Consider the following 18,765-nt stretch of genomic DNA (forward strand, 5'->3'; position numbering starts at 1 on the left):
TAGCGGCTCTGATTACTAATATTAATATTATTAACTTGCTAGGCTCACTACATTTTCTCAAGGGCATATTTGTGAGATTTCATCGGTGTTTGGTGGGAAAAGAGGTCTGTGGCCAAATGTTTTGGGGAGCCTTGGGTCTAAAGGAGTAAAATCGCTTTCGGGTTTTAGGAACTGCCAAAGTCTTGGATGTCCTGATACTGTCCTGCCTTTCCATGCACAGGTGGGGGGTGGGGATGTGGGTGGGGCGGGGGTGGGGGGAGGGAGCACTTTGCCAGTGGATTTAACCGCAGAGTCATTTTCTTTCGAAGAGTATCTCAATCTCCCTGAATCCCACCCAACTCCCACCCCTTAATATTTCAAGGGATTAGGGTTCCAGGGAGCACACTCTGGGAAACGCTGTTCTCGGGTGAAGCCAGGCTTCCTCTTGCCTGTGACCAAAGCAGATTTCGTGCATCGTAACAGTCAGAAACAGCAAAGCCCTGAGAAGCAGCCAGCTTCTCTGTCTCCTTTTTTGGACAGAGGCGGACTCTTTACACTCGGTCTTGTTTGTGTTTTTGATTCTTAGATTAGACAGAGTTCCTGGTGACGGGGATTCCTGTGTCCTTGTATTTTTCTGTTGTGTTTTTTGGTGTTTTTCTGACTTTTAAGGCAGCTGACCAACATTGCAATTAGAAGGAACCCAGTTCATTGACATGTTGCTCAGAACTTTCCCCCGAGCCCTCTTGAGTATATTTAGAAACTATTTTATAATTTTTATAATTTTTAGTTGATTGATTGAGTGAGTGATTGAACCGGCGGGGGAGGGGTGGGGGGGGGGCGCGGTTAGGGGACCGAGGATCCGAAGTGGGCTCTGTGCTCATAACAGACAGCCCGATGTGGGGCTCGAACCCACCAACCGTGAGATCATGACCTGAGCTGAAATTGGATGCTTAACCGACTCAGCCACCCAGGTGCCCCTTGGTACTATTTTAAAAATGTTTCATTGCACACTAACAAGTGTACTTAACACTATTGAACTGTGCACTCAAATGGTTAAGGTGGTCAATTTTATGTAATGTGTGTTTTAGCATAAAGAAGAAAAAAGGAAACCAGAAGTTTTCATGGAAGTGAATACTTTGTATCAGAAAAGTGCACGGGGGGCCGCCTTGGTAGCTCAGCGGGTTAAGTGTCCAACTCTTGATTTCCACTCCGGTCGTATCTCCAGGTTTGGGAGTTTGAGCCCCAGATTACGCTCTGAGCTGACAGTGCAGAGCCTGCTTGGGATTTTCTCTCTGTTCCTCTCTCTCTGCCCCTCTCCCACTCTCTCTCAAAATAAATAAATAAACTTAAAAAAAAAAAAAAGGCAGCAGAACATCAGCCCCGTAAGCCCCCCTCGGCTTCTGTTCTTCCAGTTAAGACATCTGACTTGTGTCACCATAGGGACATTTTTGCTTGGTTTTGAACCCTCCTATAAACAGAATCACGTAGTATGTCCTTTTTTTGCGTTTGCCTTCTTGGTTCAAATGTGCACGTGAGGCACTGTGTTGGGTACCTGCTAGGGTCGGTTCACTTATTGCAAATTCTCCGTCGAGCTTCTGCCAAGCCCATCGGGCTCACGTGGGAGGCAGAAGGGCAGGGGCTGTGGAATCAGACGTGGGCTCAGAACCTGGCTCTCTTACCGTTGAGCTGTGTGACCTCAGGCAGATGCCGTCACCTCTCTGGGCCTCTGTGTCCGTATCTGTTAGGGGGAGCTGACCGTAAGGCGAGATTCCCAACAGCGTGCTGATGTTACTTGCTGACCCCGCTGTGAGTGGTGACTATCCCTGCTGGTATTCAGAAGACTTGGCCCCGGCAATGACCTACGGGCCAAGTGGGAGGCGTGTGACAGCGATATGGCTTACACACGGAAGACAGTGGCACGCAGGTGATACAGTAGCATTTTTCCTTTTTTTTTTTTAAATTTTTTTTAACGTTTATTTATTTTTGAGACAGAGAGAGACAAAGCATGAACGGAGGAGGGTCAGAGAGAGGGAGACACAGAATCTGAAACAGGCTCCAGGCTCTGAGCTGTCAGCACAGAGCCTGACGCGGGGCTCGAACTCACGGACCGCGAGATCATGCCGAAGTCGGCCGCTTAACTGACTGAGCTACCCAGGCGCCCCAGCATTTTTCCTTTTAAAGAAAAAGGTCAAGCGTGCAGAAGTCAATGCAACAGCGTAACCCACCTGAGGCACCCCATCCCTCAACCCCAGGTTTGTTACTTCAGATACAACTCCTTCCCACTGGCTCTGAAAAGAAGGCACCCTAAATACATTTTAAAAGTTTACTCATTTAAGTGATCTCTACGCCCAGGGTGGGGCTCGAACTCGTGACCCCGAGATCAAGAGTTGCGTGCTCTTCTGACTGAGCCAGCCAGGCGCCCCGAAAGGGACCCTAAATAGATGGAACCACAGTGCCATTGTCACATCGAAGAATTTAACAGATTCCCTAATATAAAGGATATTGTTAATGTTGAATTTTTCTTGATTATCTCCTACATTTTTCTTTCTGGAGGCATGGGTCGGGACTTTGTTTTTTCTTACAACCGCATTCGCTTTCTCAAAACTTTCCGTGTGAGGGGTGGCTTTTCATTTTATTTTAGTTTTTAAGGTTTCTTTATTTTTTTGAGAGAGCGCAAGCAGGGGAGGGATAGAGAGAGAGGGGGACAGAGGATCTAAAGCGGGCTCTGTGCTGATGGCAGAGAGCCTGGGGTGGGGCTCGAACTCATGAACCGTGACATGGTGACCTTAGCCGAAGTCAGAAGGTCAACCGACTGAGCCACCCGGGAGCCCCAGGGGTGGCTTTTTAAAAATGTGAAATGTGCCCTTGCTTCTGATTTGCCCTGTATGTGTGCGTTGTGGGGAGAGAATGTGTGTTTCTTCCCCTTCCTCTCTCCCTGTTAGTCTTTTGTTGTCCTTCTTTGACTTTTTCATTGTGAAAACGTTCCAACATATGCCCAAGTAGAGAGGTCACTAGGACACCCCCCCCCCCCAGGCACCTAGCGCTCTACTTTGGTAATGATCAAACTGGGCTTTGTTTGTCTTCATCTCCCACTTTTCCTCTGTGTCTCAGAACCCCCCCCCCCCCCGCCAACGCTTCTAGTTTATAAATTTCTCTCCTTTTTTTTTCTGTATGTTCTTAAAGAAATGGAGTCATTTGTATTATGCTTTCCCACCTGTGGATTTCATTGCACCCCCTCCTCTTCCCCCCATGACAGTATATATAGTGTGTTCCCTGTGCCTCGCGTTTCCTGGGGTGTTGGACCCAGAGGCTTTGCCCGCTTTGGCCCCCATCCCCAGCCCTTTTCCTTTCTGGAAGAATATTTCCTTGGTGGTAGAGGCACTTTCTATGGCATCCCATCTGGGGGCACATCGTTCTGATCGACTCCTTACTGTGATGGTTAATGTTGATTAACACGTTTAGGTGACCCCCTCCTGATGTATCCATGATGAAGTGCTCTATCCACTTTTCGTCTTATACCGTGGGTCTGAAAGTATAGACCCCAGACCCACATTCCTCATCATCACCCAGGAACTTGTTAAAAATGCCAATCCGAACTGGAGAGTGTGATGCTAAGTGAAATAAGCCATACAGAGAAAGACAGATGCCATATGGTTTCACTCTTATGTGGATCCTGAGAAACTTAACAGGAACCCATGGGGGAGGGGAAGGAAAAAAAAAAAAGAGGTTAGAATGGGAGAGAGCCAAAGCATAAGAGACTCTTAAAAACTGAGAACAAACTGAGGGTTGATGGGGGGTGGGAGGGAGGGGAGGGTGGGTGATGGGTATTGAGGAGGGCACCTTTTGGGATGAGCACTGGGTGTTGTATGGAAACCAATTTGTCAATAAATTTCATATAAAAAAATGCCAATCCATGGGTGCAAGTGAGAGAGAGGCAGAGCATCCCAAGAGGGGCAGAGGGAGAGAGAGAGGCAGAAAGAGAGAGAGAGAAGCCAGGCTTGAGCTCGAGCTCGAGACGTGGGACTCGAACTCATGAACTATGAGATCATGACCCGAGCCGAAGTCAGATGCTTGATGACTGAGCCACCCAGGTGCCCTAGACGGGAGTATTTTTTAATGTCAGTTTAAAGTGAGGTTTTGGTGGGGGGAGTGGGATGCTCTTGGGATGATGTCCTAAGCAAAACCCGTAGGAACTTAAAAATGCAGGTAATGTGATTGTTAAACCCAGGGCCATGTGTCTGTCTGCAATTCTTTGTTTCACTCCTTTTGAGTGATGAAGTGATTATTCAGATTTGGGGAATAATTTGCTCATTTCTCCATCTTGTTAAAAATGAGCTACTAGATCATGACTCAGGGGAAAAGTAACCACCCCCTCTGAGCTTATCAGTTTCTTATCATTGTTATTTTCACCCCTGAAGGAGAAGAGGGGAGGTCGGAGTACTTGCCTGTCCTTTCCTGCCTTGTAGTCTGTGTCTCAGGAGTTGGCTGCCCATTTGTGAGATGTGGGGGTTCTTTTGGTGAACTCAAAGGAGCTGTGAATTCTTCTCTGCTGAAGTAGGGCGTCAACCACACAGTATGTCCTGGTGGCCATACATCCTAACTCAGCCTATGTCTTAGTTCCTGGAGACACAGCAGCAGTGGGTGGGGGAGGACTGCTGGGGCAGGTGGGAGGAGCTGGCTGGCAGCAAATGTTACTAGGGCAGGGGCAGCTCCTGCAGGAATGGTCTGGAATGGGCTGCTAGACAGAACATTAAGAGTCTGTTGCCTTAGCACCTGCCTGGTGGACACATCCAGACGGTGGGAGGAAGAATGGGCTCCTCATGTGGAGAGGACGGTCACTGACTTGGAGTTGTACATACAGACTTTTCTTTGTCAATTACTTAGTGACCTCGAGGAACTAAGGGAAGTCAGAATCAAGGTTTTGCTTCCCCCCCCTGCCCCCCCATTCGTTACCAGTTTGCAAAACAACGTCTTGGTTCCCCAGCATCTTACCTGGCTGGCCTTTAACATTTATTTTAATCATCATGCCTCATGGGTTTAAACGTATTCATCTCTCCATTCTTACCTTTACGCTTCTTACTGATGTCCAAACTCTGCCATATTGGACCAGATAGAACCATAGTTTAATATTTTAGCATACAATATTCTAGACTAATTTTTTAAGTAATCTCTACACCCAACATGGGGCTTGAACTGAGATCAAGGGTCGCACGCTCCACCGACTGAGTCAGCCAGGTGTCCCAGTGTTCTAGAATTTTATTTTTATTTTTTAATGTTATTTATTTATTTATTTATTTATTTATTTATTTATTTATTATTTTTTTAATGTTATTTATCTATTTATTTATTTTTGAGAGAGCGAGAGAGAGAACACAGGCAAGGGAGGGACAGAGAGAGAGGGAGACACAGAATCTGAATTAGGCTCCAGGCTCCGAGCTGTCAGCACAGAGCCCAACGCGGAGCTCGAACCCACAAACTGTGAGATCGTGACCTGAGCTGAAGTTGGACGTTTAACCACCTGAGCCACCCATGCGCCCCTATAGTGTTCTAGACTATTTTTTTAAAGTACTCTCTACACCCAATGTGGGGCTCAAACTCACAGCCCTGAGATCGAGGGTCGCATGCTCCACCAACTGAGCCAGCCAGGCTCAGTGTTGTAGACTTTTAAACATGTACACACACACACACACACACACACACACACACACACACACACATATAATTATAAATATATTTATTATAAATATTTCAATCAGCTTTATTACGATATAATCTACATACAGTAAAACTCACCATTTTTTTAAAAAATTCACTGGCTTTTAAGTATGCATACAGCCCAGTGAGTTTTGAGAAATGTACTGATGTGTAATCACCACCGTGATGAGAGTATAGAAAATGTTCCTCCCTCCTCCGAAAGTTCCTTTGTGCCTCTTGGCAGTCCGTTCCCCTCCCTGTGCTGGCAGCTAACTACTGATCTGCTTTCTGTCGTAGTGGTTTTGCCGTTTCTTGAGTTGTAGGTCAGTGAAGTCATTGAGCCTTTTGGGTCTGGCTTCTTGGGCTCTGCATAATGCTTTTGAGATTTGTCTGTTTTTCCCCCCGCTGAGTATTCTATTTATACATAATTGTTAAAGCATCTTTCAATGTTTATTTTGAGAGAGAGCATGTGTGCGTGAGCACGGGAGGAGGTGAGAGGCAGAGAGAGAAGGAGAGAGAGAATTCCAAGTAGGCTCCACGCTTTGTGCTCAGCACAGAGTCCCGACGTGGGGCTCATTCTCCCGGCCGAGAGATCATGACCTGAGCCGAAATCAAGAGTCGGACGCTTAACCAACTGAGCCACCCAGGTGCCCCTGTACATAATTTTAACTTGGACATACATCATGAATAGCTTTGCACGATCAGTGGTCACCTATTGTACGATTCCATTGATAGGAAATGTGTAGGAGAGACAAAGCCCTAGAGACAGAGAGTAGATGAGTGGGTGCCAGGGACTGGGGATGGAACCGGGGAATGTGGGCAGACCAGCGCAAGGGATGCCTTTTTTGGGGTGATGGGAATGTTCCAAATTTCGTTGTAGTGATAGATGCACAAGTCTGTAAATTTGCTAGAAGTCATTGAATTGTACGTTTACAATGAGAGAATTTTATGGCATGGAAGTGGCCCTTGGATGAATAGGTTAAAAGAAAAGGGTGAAATTTTGGCATAAACACAAGCCACATCCTTGTGTGTCTCTTACCCCTTGTCTGTTGCCTTAGGCTGAACTCCTAGCAATGGAATTGCACGTGAAAGGGTTTGCAGAAATGTTAAGGTTTTTCCATCCATAAGGGTGGCCTGTGCAGAGGCCCAGCCCCTCCAATGCCTGACAACACCGGGAATTACTGATAGTTTTCATCTCAGCCAAGCTGATAGGAGAAAGTCAACATCTCACTGCTTTCAGATTCTTCCTTTACTGGCGAGGTCGAGCACCTTTTTCTCATGTGTAGTGGCCTTTGGAAGCTTTTTGTAAAAAAAAAAAACAAAAACAAAACCCGATTTTTGTTGATCATAAGTTTAACAAAAAATTAGGGAACCACAAGTACGGTAGGGGCGCCTGGGTGGCCCAGTCGGTGGAGCGTCCAACTTCAGCTCAGGTCATGATCTCGCAGTTCATGAGTTCGAGCCCCGCGTCGGGCTCTGTGCTGACAGCTCAGAGCCTGGAGCCTGCTTCGGATTCTGTGTCTCCCTCTCTCTCTCCTCCTCCCCCACTCACTCTCTGTCTCTCCCTCAAAAGTAAACACTTTGAAAAATTAAAAAGCTACAAAGACAGTAAAAATACATAATTAAAAGTATACCCATGTTCACAGTAGCATTATTCACAATAACTAAAACATGGAGGCCAGTCAGGCGCCTATCAACAAACCAACGGAGGAGCCAAATAGGGTGTATACATCCTGCGGAATAGTATTCTGCCTTGAAGAGGAAGGGAATTCTGACACATTTGCCAGCCTAGATGAACTCTGAGGACATGATGCTGAGGCCAGTCACCAAAAGACAAACACCACTTGTACAAGGAACTTAGGGCAGTCAGACTCCTAGAGACGGGAAGTAGAATGCTGGTTGCCGGGGGCCGGGGGAGGGGAGTGGGGAGTTAGTGTTTCCTGGGGACAGGGTTGCAGTTCTGCACGATGTAAAAAGTTCTCAAGGTGGATGGGGGTGACAGTTACACCCCAGTATGAATGCACTTCATGCCGCTGAGCTGCAATGACCCTTAAAAATGGTTGATAGCAAATTTTGTGCTACGTATATTTTACCACGATGGAAAAAACTGGGAAAAAATGATAGAGAGTGAAAAATCCCAGGGGTGCTTGGGTGGCTCAGTTGGTTGAGCATCCGACTTCAGCTCAGGTCATGATCTTGCGGTTTGTGAGTTTGAGTCCCACATCCGGCTCTCAGCTGTCAGCACAGAGCCCGCTTCAGATGGTCTGTCCCTCTCTCTCTACCTCTCCCCAACTTGTGCTCGCTCTCTTTCTCTCTCAAAAATAAACATTTAAAAAAGAAAGTGAAAGGCCCCTCACACTTAAACTCATTAAGTGCATATTTCTCCATTTTTTTGCCTGTATTATTCTAAATATTTTATTTTTTTTTTCTTTATTAAATGTTTATTTCGAGAGAGCGAGAGTTGAAAGGGGGAAGGGCAGAGGGAGAGGGAGACAGAGGATCTGAATGAAGCAGGCTCTGTGCCGACAGGAGAGAGAGAGAGAGCCAAATGTGCCACTTGAACCCACGAACTGTAAGATCATGACCTGAGCTGAAGTTGAACGTTTATCCAACTGAGCCACCCAGGTGCCTTGTATTCTAAATACTTTAAAATAAAAATGGGGGGGGGGGGCGCCTGGGTGGCGCAGTCGGTTAAGCGTCCGACTTCAGCCAGGTCACGATCTCGCGGCCCGTGAGTTCGAGCCCCGCGTCAGGCTCTGGGCTGATGGCTCGGAGCCTGGAGCCTGTTTCCGATTCCGTGTCTCCCTCTCTCTCTGCCCCTCCCCCGTTCATGCTCTGTCTCTCTCTGTCCCAAAAATAAATAAAAAAATGAAAAAAAAAATAAATAAATAAAAATGGGGTATTATACCTACTGTTTACACTCCTTTATTTCATTTTTTTAAAACTTTACTGAGATATAATTCACGTGCCATGTAATTCACTCATTTAAATGGTACAATTGAATGGCTTTGAGCATATTCACAAAGCTGTACGTCCGCAGCTACAATAAATTCCAGAACATTGCCATTACCCGTAAAGAAGCCCTGTACCCCTTAGCTGTCACTCTCCCAGGCCCTGGCAACCACCAATCTGCTTGAATCTCTGTGGATCTGCCTGTTGTGGACATTTCATATAAAGGGCATCCTACAGGGGCGCCTGGGTGGCGCAGTCGGTTAAGCGTCCGACTTCAGCCAGGTCACGATCTCGCGGCCCGTGAGTTCGAGCCCCGCGTCAGGCTCTGGGCTGATGGCTCGGAGCCTGGAGCCTGTTTCCGATTCTGTGTCTCCCTCTCTCTCTGCCCCTCCCCCGTTCATGCTCTGTCTCTCTCTGTCCCAAAAATAAATAAAAAAACGTTGAAAAAAAAATTAAAAAAAATAAATAAATAAAGGGCATCCTACAGTCTGTGACACCTTGCGACTGGATTGTTTGACTTGGCGTAATTTTTTTGAGATTCTTCCGTGGTGCGGCGTCAATCAGTACTTCTGTCCTTTTTCAGGCTGAATAATATTCCACTGCATGGATAGACCGCATTTTATTTATCCGTTCTATCTGTCCACGGACACCTTGGTTCCTTCCCTGTGTTAGCCATCGTGAGGAATGCTTCTGTGAACATTCGCTACGAGGTTTTGTGCGGACGTCTGTCTTCTTTCCTCTTGGGTTTACACTTGGGAATGGAATTGTTGGATCCTATGGTATCTCTGGGCTTAACTATTTGAAGAACGCCTCTCTTTTATTTTTATAGTAAACAGTAAGACGTGGACCTCTTTGGATGTCCACGCGCGTAGACCTCATTCTTGCTTCGAGACCCCTGGATGGTAGTATCTTGTCTCATGAAAATAACGTGGTTTGTGGATCCGGTGCCATGATGGCTGACAATAGGCACTGATGCAGACCCTCTCGTGAGGGGCTTTGAGTCGTTTGCATTCTTTGGCCACATAAACATACCGCACGGAACATCCTCCTACTTGGCAGAATGTTCCCTAGGCATGCGAGGCAAGGGCTTCGACCGTCTTTGGGGCTCGGTTCTGGCCCAATACTGATGCTGCGGCTTTATTCCACAGGGGACCAACCAGGCACCATGGCGCAGAAGGGCCAGCTCAGCGATGATGAGAAGTTCCTCTTTGTGGACAAAAACTTCGTCAACAGCCCAGTGGCCCAGGCCGACTGGGCCGCCAAGAAGCTGGTCTGGGTCCCTTCGGAGAAGCAGGGCTTCGAGGCAGCCAGCATCAAGGAGGAGAAGGGGGACGAGGTGATCGTGGAGCTGGTGGAGAATGGCAAGAAGGTGACGGTCGGCAAAGATGACATCCAGAAGATGAACCCGCCCAAATTCTCCAAGGTGGAGGACATGGCAGAGCTGACGTGCCTCAATGAGGCCTCTGTGCTGCACAACCTGCGGGAGAGGTACTTCTCCGGGCTCATCTACGTGAGTGTCTTGGGGCAGCCAGTCCCTTCGTGCAGGCCTACGGGTTGGGAGGGGGAAAGTTTCGTTGGAGAGGGGCCCCATGGTGACGTGGGATCGTTCAGACTTGGGTCCAGACCTCAGCCCCGCCCCACTTAGTTCGGTGACACCAGAAAATGCTGCCACTCACCAAAGCCTCAGTTTACCTGTAGGTGAAATGGGAATACCCCCGCCCTCGCACGTGAAGGAAGCGCAGAGATGGCACGTGACCCCACATGCGACGTGCCAAGGGACATCTTGGAGGTGACGAGGTGCGCGAAACCTCTTGGGAAGGCTGGACCCCCTGGGCAGCCAGGCGGGAGGCGACCTGGGGGTCTGGCTAGGTTCTGCGGAGGCCTTCCCTGGCACAAATGGGAATACCTAGATTGGACCCGGGACTCCTCTGGGTCGGCCGTGCAGACCAGAGCTGCCCTGTCCACTCTGGTAGCCACCGGCCACCTGCGGCTAACTAAATTTAGACGCAAGTTCCTTAGAACTCGTAATGCATCTCTTTGGTGGCACTGGCCAATATCCAGTGCTCGACCGCCACCTGAGGCTGGTGGTGCTGCAATGCATTGCACACTTCTGTCCCCTCAGGAAGTCCTGTGGGGCAGCCTGGGATAGATGATGGGGGACGATGTGACTCAGGGGGTGCGCAGGTTCCTTGTGGGTTTGGACCGACTCCCCGGAGCCAAAGGGACCTCGGTGGCCCCCTGGTGTTCAACTGCTGGGCAGAGGGCCCTCCGGGTTAGACTCCATCTCTTTGCCTCTCGGAAAGGGCACGCCGATCCCTTGGGTGAGTTACCTCATTTCTCTGGCATTTCGTTGCCTTCTCTATGAAATGAACGCAACAAGAGTACCGTCCTCACGGAGTGGGTTACGCTGAAAAGAAAGCACTTGTCACGCGGCTGGGCACATTGTCAGCGCTCACAACGCTCGGTGTTACTGCTGGTTATGCCGTTGTTAGGGTCTTGTTTCTTGGATCATTTGCAAATTGGCAAAGACAGTCACTTCATCATTGTGCCCTCCGACCTCGTCCCTTACATGTTGCCGCGTGAAAATTACCAAAGCAAAGCAAACAAAAAAAAAACCCCTTGTCATCTCTAAAAATGCTCTGCAGACTTTTTTTTCCTAATTAGGAAATTAAGTCACGTTCATCGCAGGAGATTCGGAACGTTCTGAAAAGCACAGCCGACACAGAAACCAGTCCTCGCCCAGAGATCACAAACTGATAAGATGTTGCCATGTTCTTGGTCTTTCTCTGTGACTATGGTACATGTTTACCTATTTACGAGCCTGTGCACATAGGTTAGTGGCTCGCTCTTTCTTCTGCATGAGTCAAGGCCGAGCATTCCCACATTTCCATGATAACCCCCCAAAATACCCTCTTGGGGCTATGTAATCTCTAGGGTAACCCATGTTGTGTAACTTGACACGTCTTACCTCATTTAACCAGCAGACCATCCGCTGAAAAGTATGCTTGTCCCATTTTACAGATGAGCAAGCTGAGTCTCAGAGAGCTAAAGCCTGTCCTTAACTGCCCTGAGCAGGGAAAGTACCTTTAGTCCAAGCTGTTCCTTGTACGGCAATATCATCAACCTGGAGCTGTCAGCACAGGACGGACGTTTCTAAGGAGGCCAGCCTGCAGGGAGCTGGGGTAAAGTGGGAGTTCTCCCAGATCTCCCACCGAAGATGTGTTCTCTCCCTGGGGGAGGTCAAGGACGGGTCTGTGTGTAAATCTCCCCTCCTGTCCTCTGACCCAGCGTTTGAGCCCAAAATAGAAACCAGGAAGAAATGAAGGCCTCCTGAAGGTCCCAAGACCCAGAATTTCTAATCTGACAAACAGATGGAAGCTTTGATTCATTTTTTTTTAATTGCTGCTATGCTTCCCTGCACAGATTAGACGCAAAGCCTCCCGGCCTTGTGACCACGTGCCTACTCCTGTCTCCTTCCTTACTGCTCAATTTAATCACTTAAATAGAACCGGTTGTCCATGGTGGAGGAGATCAAGAAGGAAGCGGGGGAGGGGAGGCACAACCAGTTAGTCTCCAAGCACCTGACAGCGCTTGGAGCAGGTGGGTGTTGGCAGGTGATGCTGGAGCATCCGGTGTGTGTGTGTGTGTGTGTGTGTGTGTGTGTGTGTCCGTCCGTCCGTCCGTCCGTCCAGCTTTGCCCTTGGTAATGAAGAGAACCTTCCCCTCCGTTCTGCAAAGTACACCTCAAATCAAGACTGCTGTCCTCTTGGTTCTAGAAGAGTCCATAGAAGCCACTGGGTCCTATTTCATGAGCCTTTTGATGCGGGTTCTTGCCATCTTTGTGCAGGTTCTGATCCTGGCACACGGCAGGGCAGGGTAGGGGGTGATTCCGAGTCCTCGCCCACCCTCACCTGCCCTTCTGGGCGCTGGGTTCCCTCTGCCCGGAGCTTAGTGCGACCACTCAGCAGTTGGCTCTATTTTTAGTATATGGAGGATGAGACCAGGGTTTCAGGCACAGGAAGATCAGTAAAGCGTGGGCTTTGCCTGTCCTGGGTCCCATCCCAAGTCCTTCCCAGCGTGTTGTGTCCTTGACCCCACTGGTGACAGCAAAGGTCACCTCCCACTCTGCGCATGACCTGTCCAAGGCAGAGACCTGACCTGACTTGCCTGGGAAGGGAGGGACCTGTGTCACACTCGGCTGGCCTGCCCAGCTGGGGGATGCGTGGGCTCTTGCTTGTTCTGTTAGCATCGCTGTGGGATTCCGGGGGTTACACGGCTCAGCCCGTGCCCCGAGCCGCTTGGTAATTAAGAGGAGGAAGATTAGACACACTTGAGCTCGAGGCAGATGCAGGAGGTAGTTTCTAACACAATGGATGGATTAAGAAAATGTGCTGTATCCGTACAACAGACTATGATTCAGCCTTAAGGAAATCCTATCATATGTGACAACAGGGACGAACCTAGGGGACATTATACTGAGTGAACTAAGCCAGTCACAGAAGGACGAACAATCAGGATGTCACTTACCTGAGGCATCGAAGATAGTCACGCTCAGAATCACTGCGGAAGGGGGGTAGTCAGAGGTGGGGTGTGTTGGGGGGTACGCCTAAGAAACCGGTGGGGGTGGGGGCCTGGGTGTCTCAGTCGGTTAAGTGTCTTGATCTTAGTTTGGGTCATGATCCCAGGGTCCTGGGATCGACCCCTACATTGGACTCTGCCCTGACAGCGTAGAACCTGCTTGGGATTCTTTCTCTTCTTCTCTGTCTGCCCTTCACCCACTCTCTCTCCCTCTCTCTAAAAATAAATGAATGCATTTAAAAAATTAAAAAAAAAAAGAAACTGGGTTTTAGAAAAGTTAAATAACTTGATAAGAAACAGCTGGGTCTTGAAGCTGGGAAGGCTGGCCCTGGGAGCAGTGCTTCTAACTGCTACTCATTTATTCCTTCCAATGATCCTGGGAGACAAAGGCTCTTACCGCATTTCAGAGACCAAGATACTGAGGCTCAGGCGTGCTTGGTCCTGTTGCTGGGATTCAGGCAAGGTCTGGCTGCCTCCAGGGCCAGAGTGACGACCCCTGGATGGTAAGGGGCTGTAGGGTATCTGGAAGCTTGAGCAGGAGGTGATGGCTGTGGGCTGGGGCATGTGGGGATGATGCCACGGGCACCTTTAACTTTGAGCTCGACAAGCTTTACGTGCACAGAAGGAAGAAGTCTAACTTTTCACTTAGGATTTCTTGAGCACCTACTAGGTTGTAAGCCTTTGGCCCAGAGTGAGTAATTTTTTAAAAATGGAGGAGTTAATTTGATACATCTTTCCCCCTTCCTCTCCAACTGCCCCTCCCCCCCACAAAAAAAAAAAGAAAAAGAAAATCTCAGTTGCTGGCATTGCTTTAAAAAGCAGCCCCTGGGCCATCCTGTTAGGTGGGCTGTGGGCCTTGTTTTTGCATAGGCCTCACTGCTCCCTGTTGTCTCCCAGACCCTGAGGGTGAGAATTGTTGGTCGTTAATCACCTACCCATTGTTCTCCTCCTTCCTGGCTTACTTTAGTCCCGTCTGATGTGCTTGGTCCCTGTAAACAGTAGGACTTTCCACCCCTGTTTCAAGCCCCTGGGGTTAGGAACCTGCTCCAGAGCGAAGGTGGATGGCCTCTCCTATTGATTGGGTTTCTAAGCCCAAATTCCCGACTTGTGAACCCCAAAGGATATTTTCCTCGTTCTTACGTCACTGTTCGAGGAAGACCAGGGGGTAAGGAAAGGCCTTCCTTCCAAAGGCGAGCAGGGGATGATGTTTTCTTTTTGGACACTTGGCTCAGTGACCTGAAGGGGTACCCACCCAGGGATGCTGAGAGCAGATGATGAGCAGCGGCCTCTTGAGTGCCAGAGAGTCCTGGAGGGTGGGAAAGAGATACATGACTGCACCGAGTCTTAGAAGATAGAAAGAAAACACAGCTGGAGCCTACCCTCTGCTGAGCCCTGTGAACTCACTGTTAAGATCTTTCGAATAGACATGGCCTCAAACCTTTCTAAATTTTTTTTTCAACGTTTATTTATTTTTGAGACAGAGAGAGACAGAGCATGAACGGGGGAGGGGCAGAGAGAGAGGGAGACACAGAATCGGAAGCAGGCTCCAGGCTCTGAGCCACCAGCCCAGAGCCCGACGTGGGGCTCGAACTCACGGACCGCGAGACCGTGACCTGAGCTGAAGTCGGACGCTTAACCGACTGAGCCACTCAGGTGCCCCTCTCAAACCTTTCTAGTAACGTGAGGCTATCCATGCAAAGACCTCAAGAGAATATTTAAAAATAAGAAGCATACATGACGTCTTGTGGCTTTTTCTTGTGTTTGTAACTCTCTAGTTGAATTTAAAACATTGGTTTGAATAGGTAACACATACCGATAGGAAATAGTGTATCAGTGTATTGGGAATTTTGCCTTTCACCCCCATTCCTTCTGATTCCCTTCTGTAGAGGAACTGCTCTGGTGTTTCTTTCATAGGCTTCCAGAAATACTTTATACATATACAGGCAGATGCATGTATATTTGTTTTGGTGTACATTCATGTATATGTACAAACACACTCTTTTTAAATGTTTACTCATTTATTTAGAGCAAGAGAGCGTGAGTGGGGGAAAGGCAGAGAGAGAAAGGGAGAGAACCCCCAGCAGGCTCTGCACTCTGAGTGCAGAGCCCAAAGCGGGGCTCGAGCCCACGAACCCTGAGATCACGACCTGAGCCGAGATCAAGAGTCAGATGCTTAACCGACTGAGCCATCCAGGAGCCCCTAAATATACTCTTTTTAATGGCAGCATGCCATAATTATGAAGCTAGCCTCCTGATGATGGATATTTAGGTAGTTTTTAGTCTCTCTTCCCATTCAAATCAAGGCTGCAGGAAATTGCATTCCTGGTGGACCGTGTCTGTCTTTAAGGATAGATGTTGCCATGACATTGTGTGACAACCTGGCAAAGAAGGTACGCGTCTCCATCTTTTTATAGACGGAGAAGAAGATAGGGAAGAAGAGACTCAGGGGTTCGGCCACTCCCATGAGTCACACAGGTGATGAATGAGGGCAGAACTGAGGTTCTCCCCTGGCCCGTGCGGCTCAAAGCCTGTGTTCTTCCCACTTTCCTCCGTTGGTGCTTGTTTCTGCCGCAGGCTGTGGGAGCAGACTCCTGCTCAGAGCTCTGTGGCTGACCATATAAAGTGTCAGGGAAAAACTGGAGTCACTTCCTAATACGGTCACAAGAGGGAAACCCTGGGCCTGTGGCTGGGACCTGCTGGTGGCATGGGGCCCTGAAATGCTGGCCGGGACACAGGAGGCGGGGCTATTGAAACCTCTGAACTTGACCGGCTGGAGAGGACCTTGGGGACAGTGAGGAGGCAGAAACACCGCCACCAGCCGGTGAGCCGGGCGGGTCTGGTGAAGGCAACGGAGGTTGAACACTGTCGATCAAACCTCCAGATTCTGCAGCCCGACCACCCTGCCGGGGGCATGCCTGCTCAGCCCTTCCCCTCGGGTCGTCGTGCCCTGGAAAGATTTGCTGCGCCGAACAGAGATTCAGATCTGCCTGGAAGCTCGGGTTAAGTGCTTGCTGGGTGCTTAGCACCAGGAGGTGTCCCAGGCAAACAGGGGGAAAGGGACAGTTTTTCAGAAGCTGGTGATGGATTTGGGAGAGCCACACATTCTTTCTTTCATTCATTGCCTTCAGCAACTGTTGCCTGGGGTCTGCCTTGTATACGGCCCTACGCTGGGTGCTGGAGAAACTGTGATGTGCAGCTTGCGGTCCAGAAGGTGACATTTAGGATGAGCCCTGGAAGAGGAGACGGAAATGGCTCTGGGAAGATTGAGGGGGGTGGGGAACATACTCGAGGTACAGAAGCAGCACCTGTGAAGCTTCCAGGCTGACAAGGGTTTTGTCATCATGAAACCAAGGCAGCATGGTATGGTCACTAATGTTTATTGAGCACCTGCTGTATACCAGGCACTCTGTTAAATGCTTCGCGAGCACTCTCTCACAGCAAGTCTTTGAAGGATCTGTTACATACCGTCATCTGGTAGTTGAGGTTAGTAGGCTCAGAGAGGTTAAGAGACTTTCCCAGGGTCACACAGCCAGGAAGTAGCAAAATGAGGGTTCAAACCAAGTCCTCAGTACTCAATTCTGTATCCTTAGCCATTGACCTTTACTGCCTCCAGCTCAAGGGCTTGGTGAGGGTGTGGTTTGGGCTATAAATGAGCATTGTGGTTGGCAGTGGGCACAGCCCAGAAGGATCTGGAGGTGGCATTCAGACCTGAAAGAGAGGTAGGACTTGGCTGACGTTCATTCAAACAAGTGATCGTTGACTGGGCACTTAGTTTATGGGAGGCTTAGCACTGGCGACCAGGACACAGATGAGTGGGCGACACAGAACCCCTGTTCTGGAACAAATGTGCCACCAGCTCAGCAAACATCTCCCGAGCACCTACTGTGTCCCAGCCCAGTGCAAAGCCCCGGGCCACAGAGATGAAGACATCGACATCGGGGGTCCCTGCTCCAGGGCAGATTTGTAATCAGCTTACCCCTCAGTCATTTATTGAGCAAGCATTTAGTGAGCACCTACTGTATGCCAAGGCCCAGGCCTGAACTGAAGCAGAGGAAGAGGGTGGTCCCGCCCTCAGGGCACTTGCTCTGGTGGGAGGGGCCTGGAAGATCAGATCGGGGAGTGGGGAGTCGGGCTGATGGTGGACTCATCCGTCTCTGTGCGGTCTGGCCCCTGCCCGCCTCTGCAGGAGCCTCACCCCTCACCCTGGCTTGTCCCCTCCTCGATGCTCCAGAAATACCACACTGCTTGCAGGCTGCACGCACACACTCGCCCTGCTGCCTTCTGTGCCTTTGCTACCTCCTGAGCAGGATAAGCCCTTCTTGTCTGTTGAGACCTCCTCACTGGAGGTTTCTCTGACCGCCCCCAGGGTGGGTTAGGGCCCTGACTTCCTTGCTTCCCTAATCCCCTGGGCTCCATCCTGGTTCTTTGGATGTTATTGTTCACGGTCCTTGTCCCTGCTCTGATCTGTGGGTTCTTCTGATTTATTTATCTCCAGCATGGTGGAGACCTGTCTAGTACAGACCTGTACATAGTAGGTGCTCAATAAATGGCTGATGGATGTTTCGACAGGCCTCTGCGACCTCATGCCTGCCTTTTTAGGGGAATGGTGAGAACCTGAGAGATTATTCCCTCCTTCCCCTGCCAGTCCTGTACCTTTTGAAGATTACTGTCCACCTCTCTACATGGGACCATCGCATACCATTGTCCCTTAGCAGACTGAGCGCTGGAGAGACCCTCCTCCAATCAGCTGTAGCCAGGGCTGAGGTCTCTTTGAGGGCAGGACCTTGAGTTTTTTGCCTTCTTTAACCCCAGAGCCTTGCACGGTGTCTAGGACGTGCACACTGAATGAACAAGCAAGTGAATGAACGAACGATGTGTTGTTTCTCTTTCTATAGGATGGGCAGGGGTCGGGTAGCCTCACGGGCGGCGCTCAGGCCTGGGAGTTGGCCAAGCTGGGCTTAGTGCTGTCAGGGTCTCACTCTGTGACTTTGGTCAAGTTGCTTAACCTCTCTGGTGTTGGCTTTGCCCTGAGGGTCACCCAGAGATGGACCATTGGCTGTTCCTTGAGTCCCTTCTAGGGGGAATTGGAAGGAAGACGGGCTTGGGGGCTGTTGGAGCCCCGGGCGGCCTGATGGTATCGTTTGGGAAAGGCAGTTCCTGTGGGGCAGGTCGGATCCTGTGCCCTGAGCTGTGACCTCAGCCCAGGGGGCAATCTGATGTCCGGTAAAGAACAGCCATAGCGGTGATAGTGCCTCCCGTGTGCGCGCGTGGTGGGGCTTGCGGGGTGCCTCCACCCCCTTTCCCTGTTCTGATTATTTCCAGATGCTCCTGTGCCCTTGGTAGGGCAGGACGACGATTTTGTTTTAATTGTGGTAAAACCCATATAACATACAATTCACCACCGGATCCACTTTCAAGGGTACAATTCAGTGGCCTTCAGCACATTCGCTGTGTTGTGCAGTTATCACCCCTGTCTCGTTTCGGAACGTTTTTATAACCCCATACCCATGAGCAGTCACCGCCCTCCCCCCGCCCCCCCCCCCCCCGGCCTGCCCCCCGCCC

At 49.7% G+C, this 18,765-nt stretch overlaps 1 protein-coding gene across 4 annotated transcripts in view; it reads left to right on the plus strand.

Annotated features, from left to right (window-relative positions):
* The window catches only part of MYH11 (myosin heavy chain 11), a 125,697-nt gene that overhangs the window by 7,913 nt on the left and 99,019 nt on the right, over positions 1-18,765 (plus strand). For all 4 annotated transcript variants that reach the window (XM_043560451.1, XM_043560452.1, XM_043560453.1 and 1 more), the window contains exon 2: positions 9,774-10,135. In XM_043560451.1, coding sequence (XP_043416386.1) covers positions 9,791-10,135 — 345 coding nt within the window. In that variant the 5' untranslated portion in view covers positions 9,774-9,790. The remainder of the gene's footprint in view (positions 1-9,773; positions 10,136-18,765) is intronic.

This window comes from Prionailurus bengalensis, chromosome E3, assembly GCF_016509475.1.
Source record: "Prionailurus bengalensis isolate Pbe53 chromosome E3, Fcat_Pben_1.1_paternal_pri, whole genome shotgun sequence".
In the NCBI taxonomy this organism is placed as follows: Eukaryota; Metazoa; Chordata; class Mammalia; order Carnivora; family Felidae; genus Prionailurus; species Prionailurus bengalensis.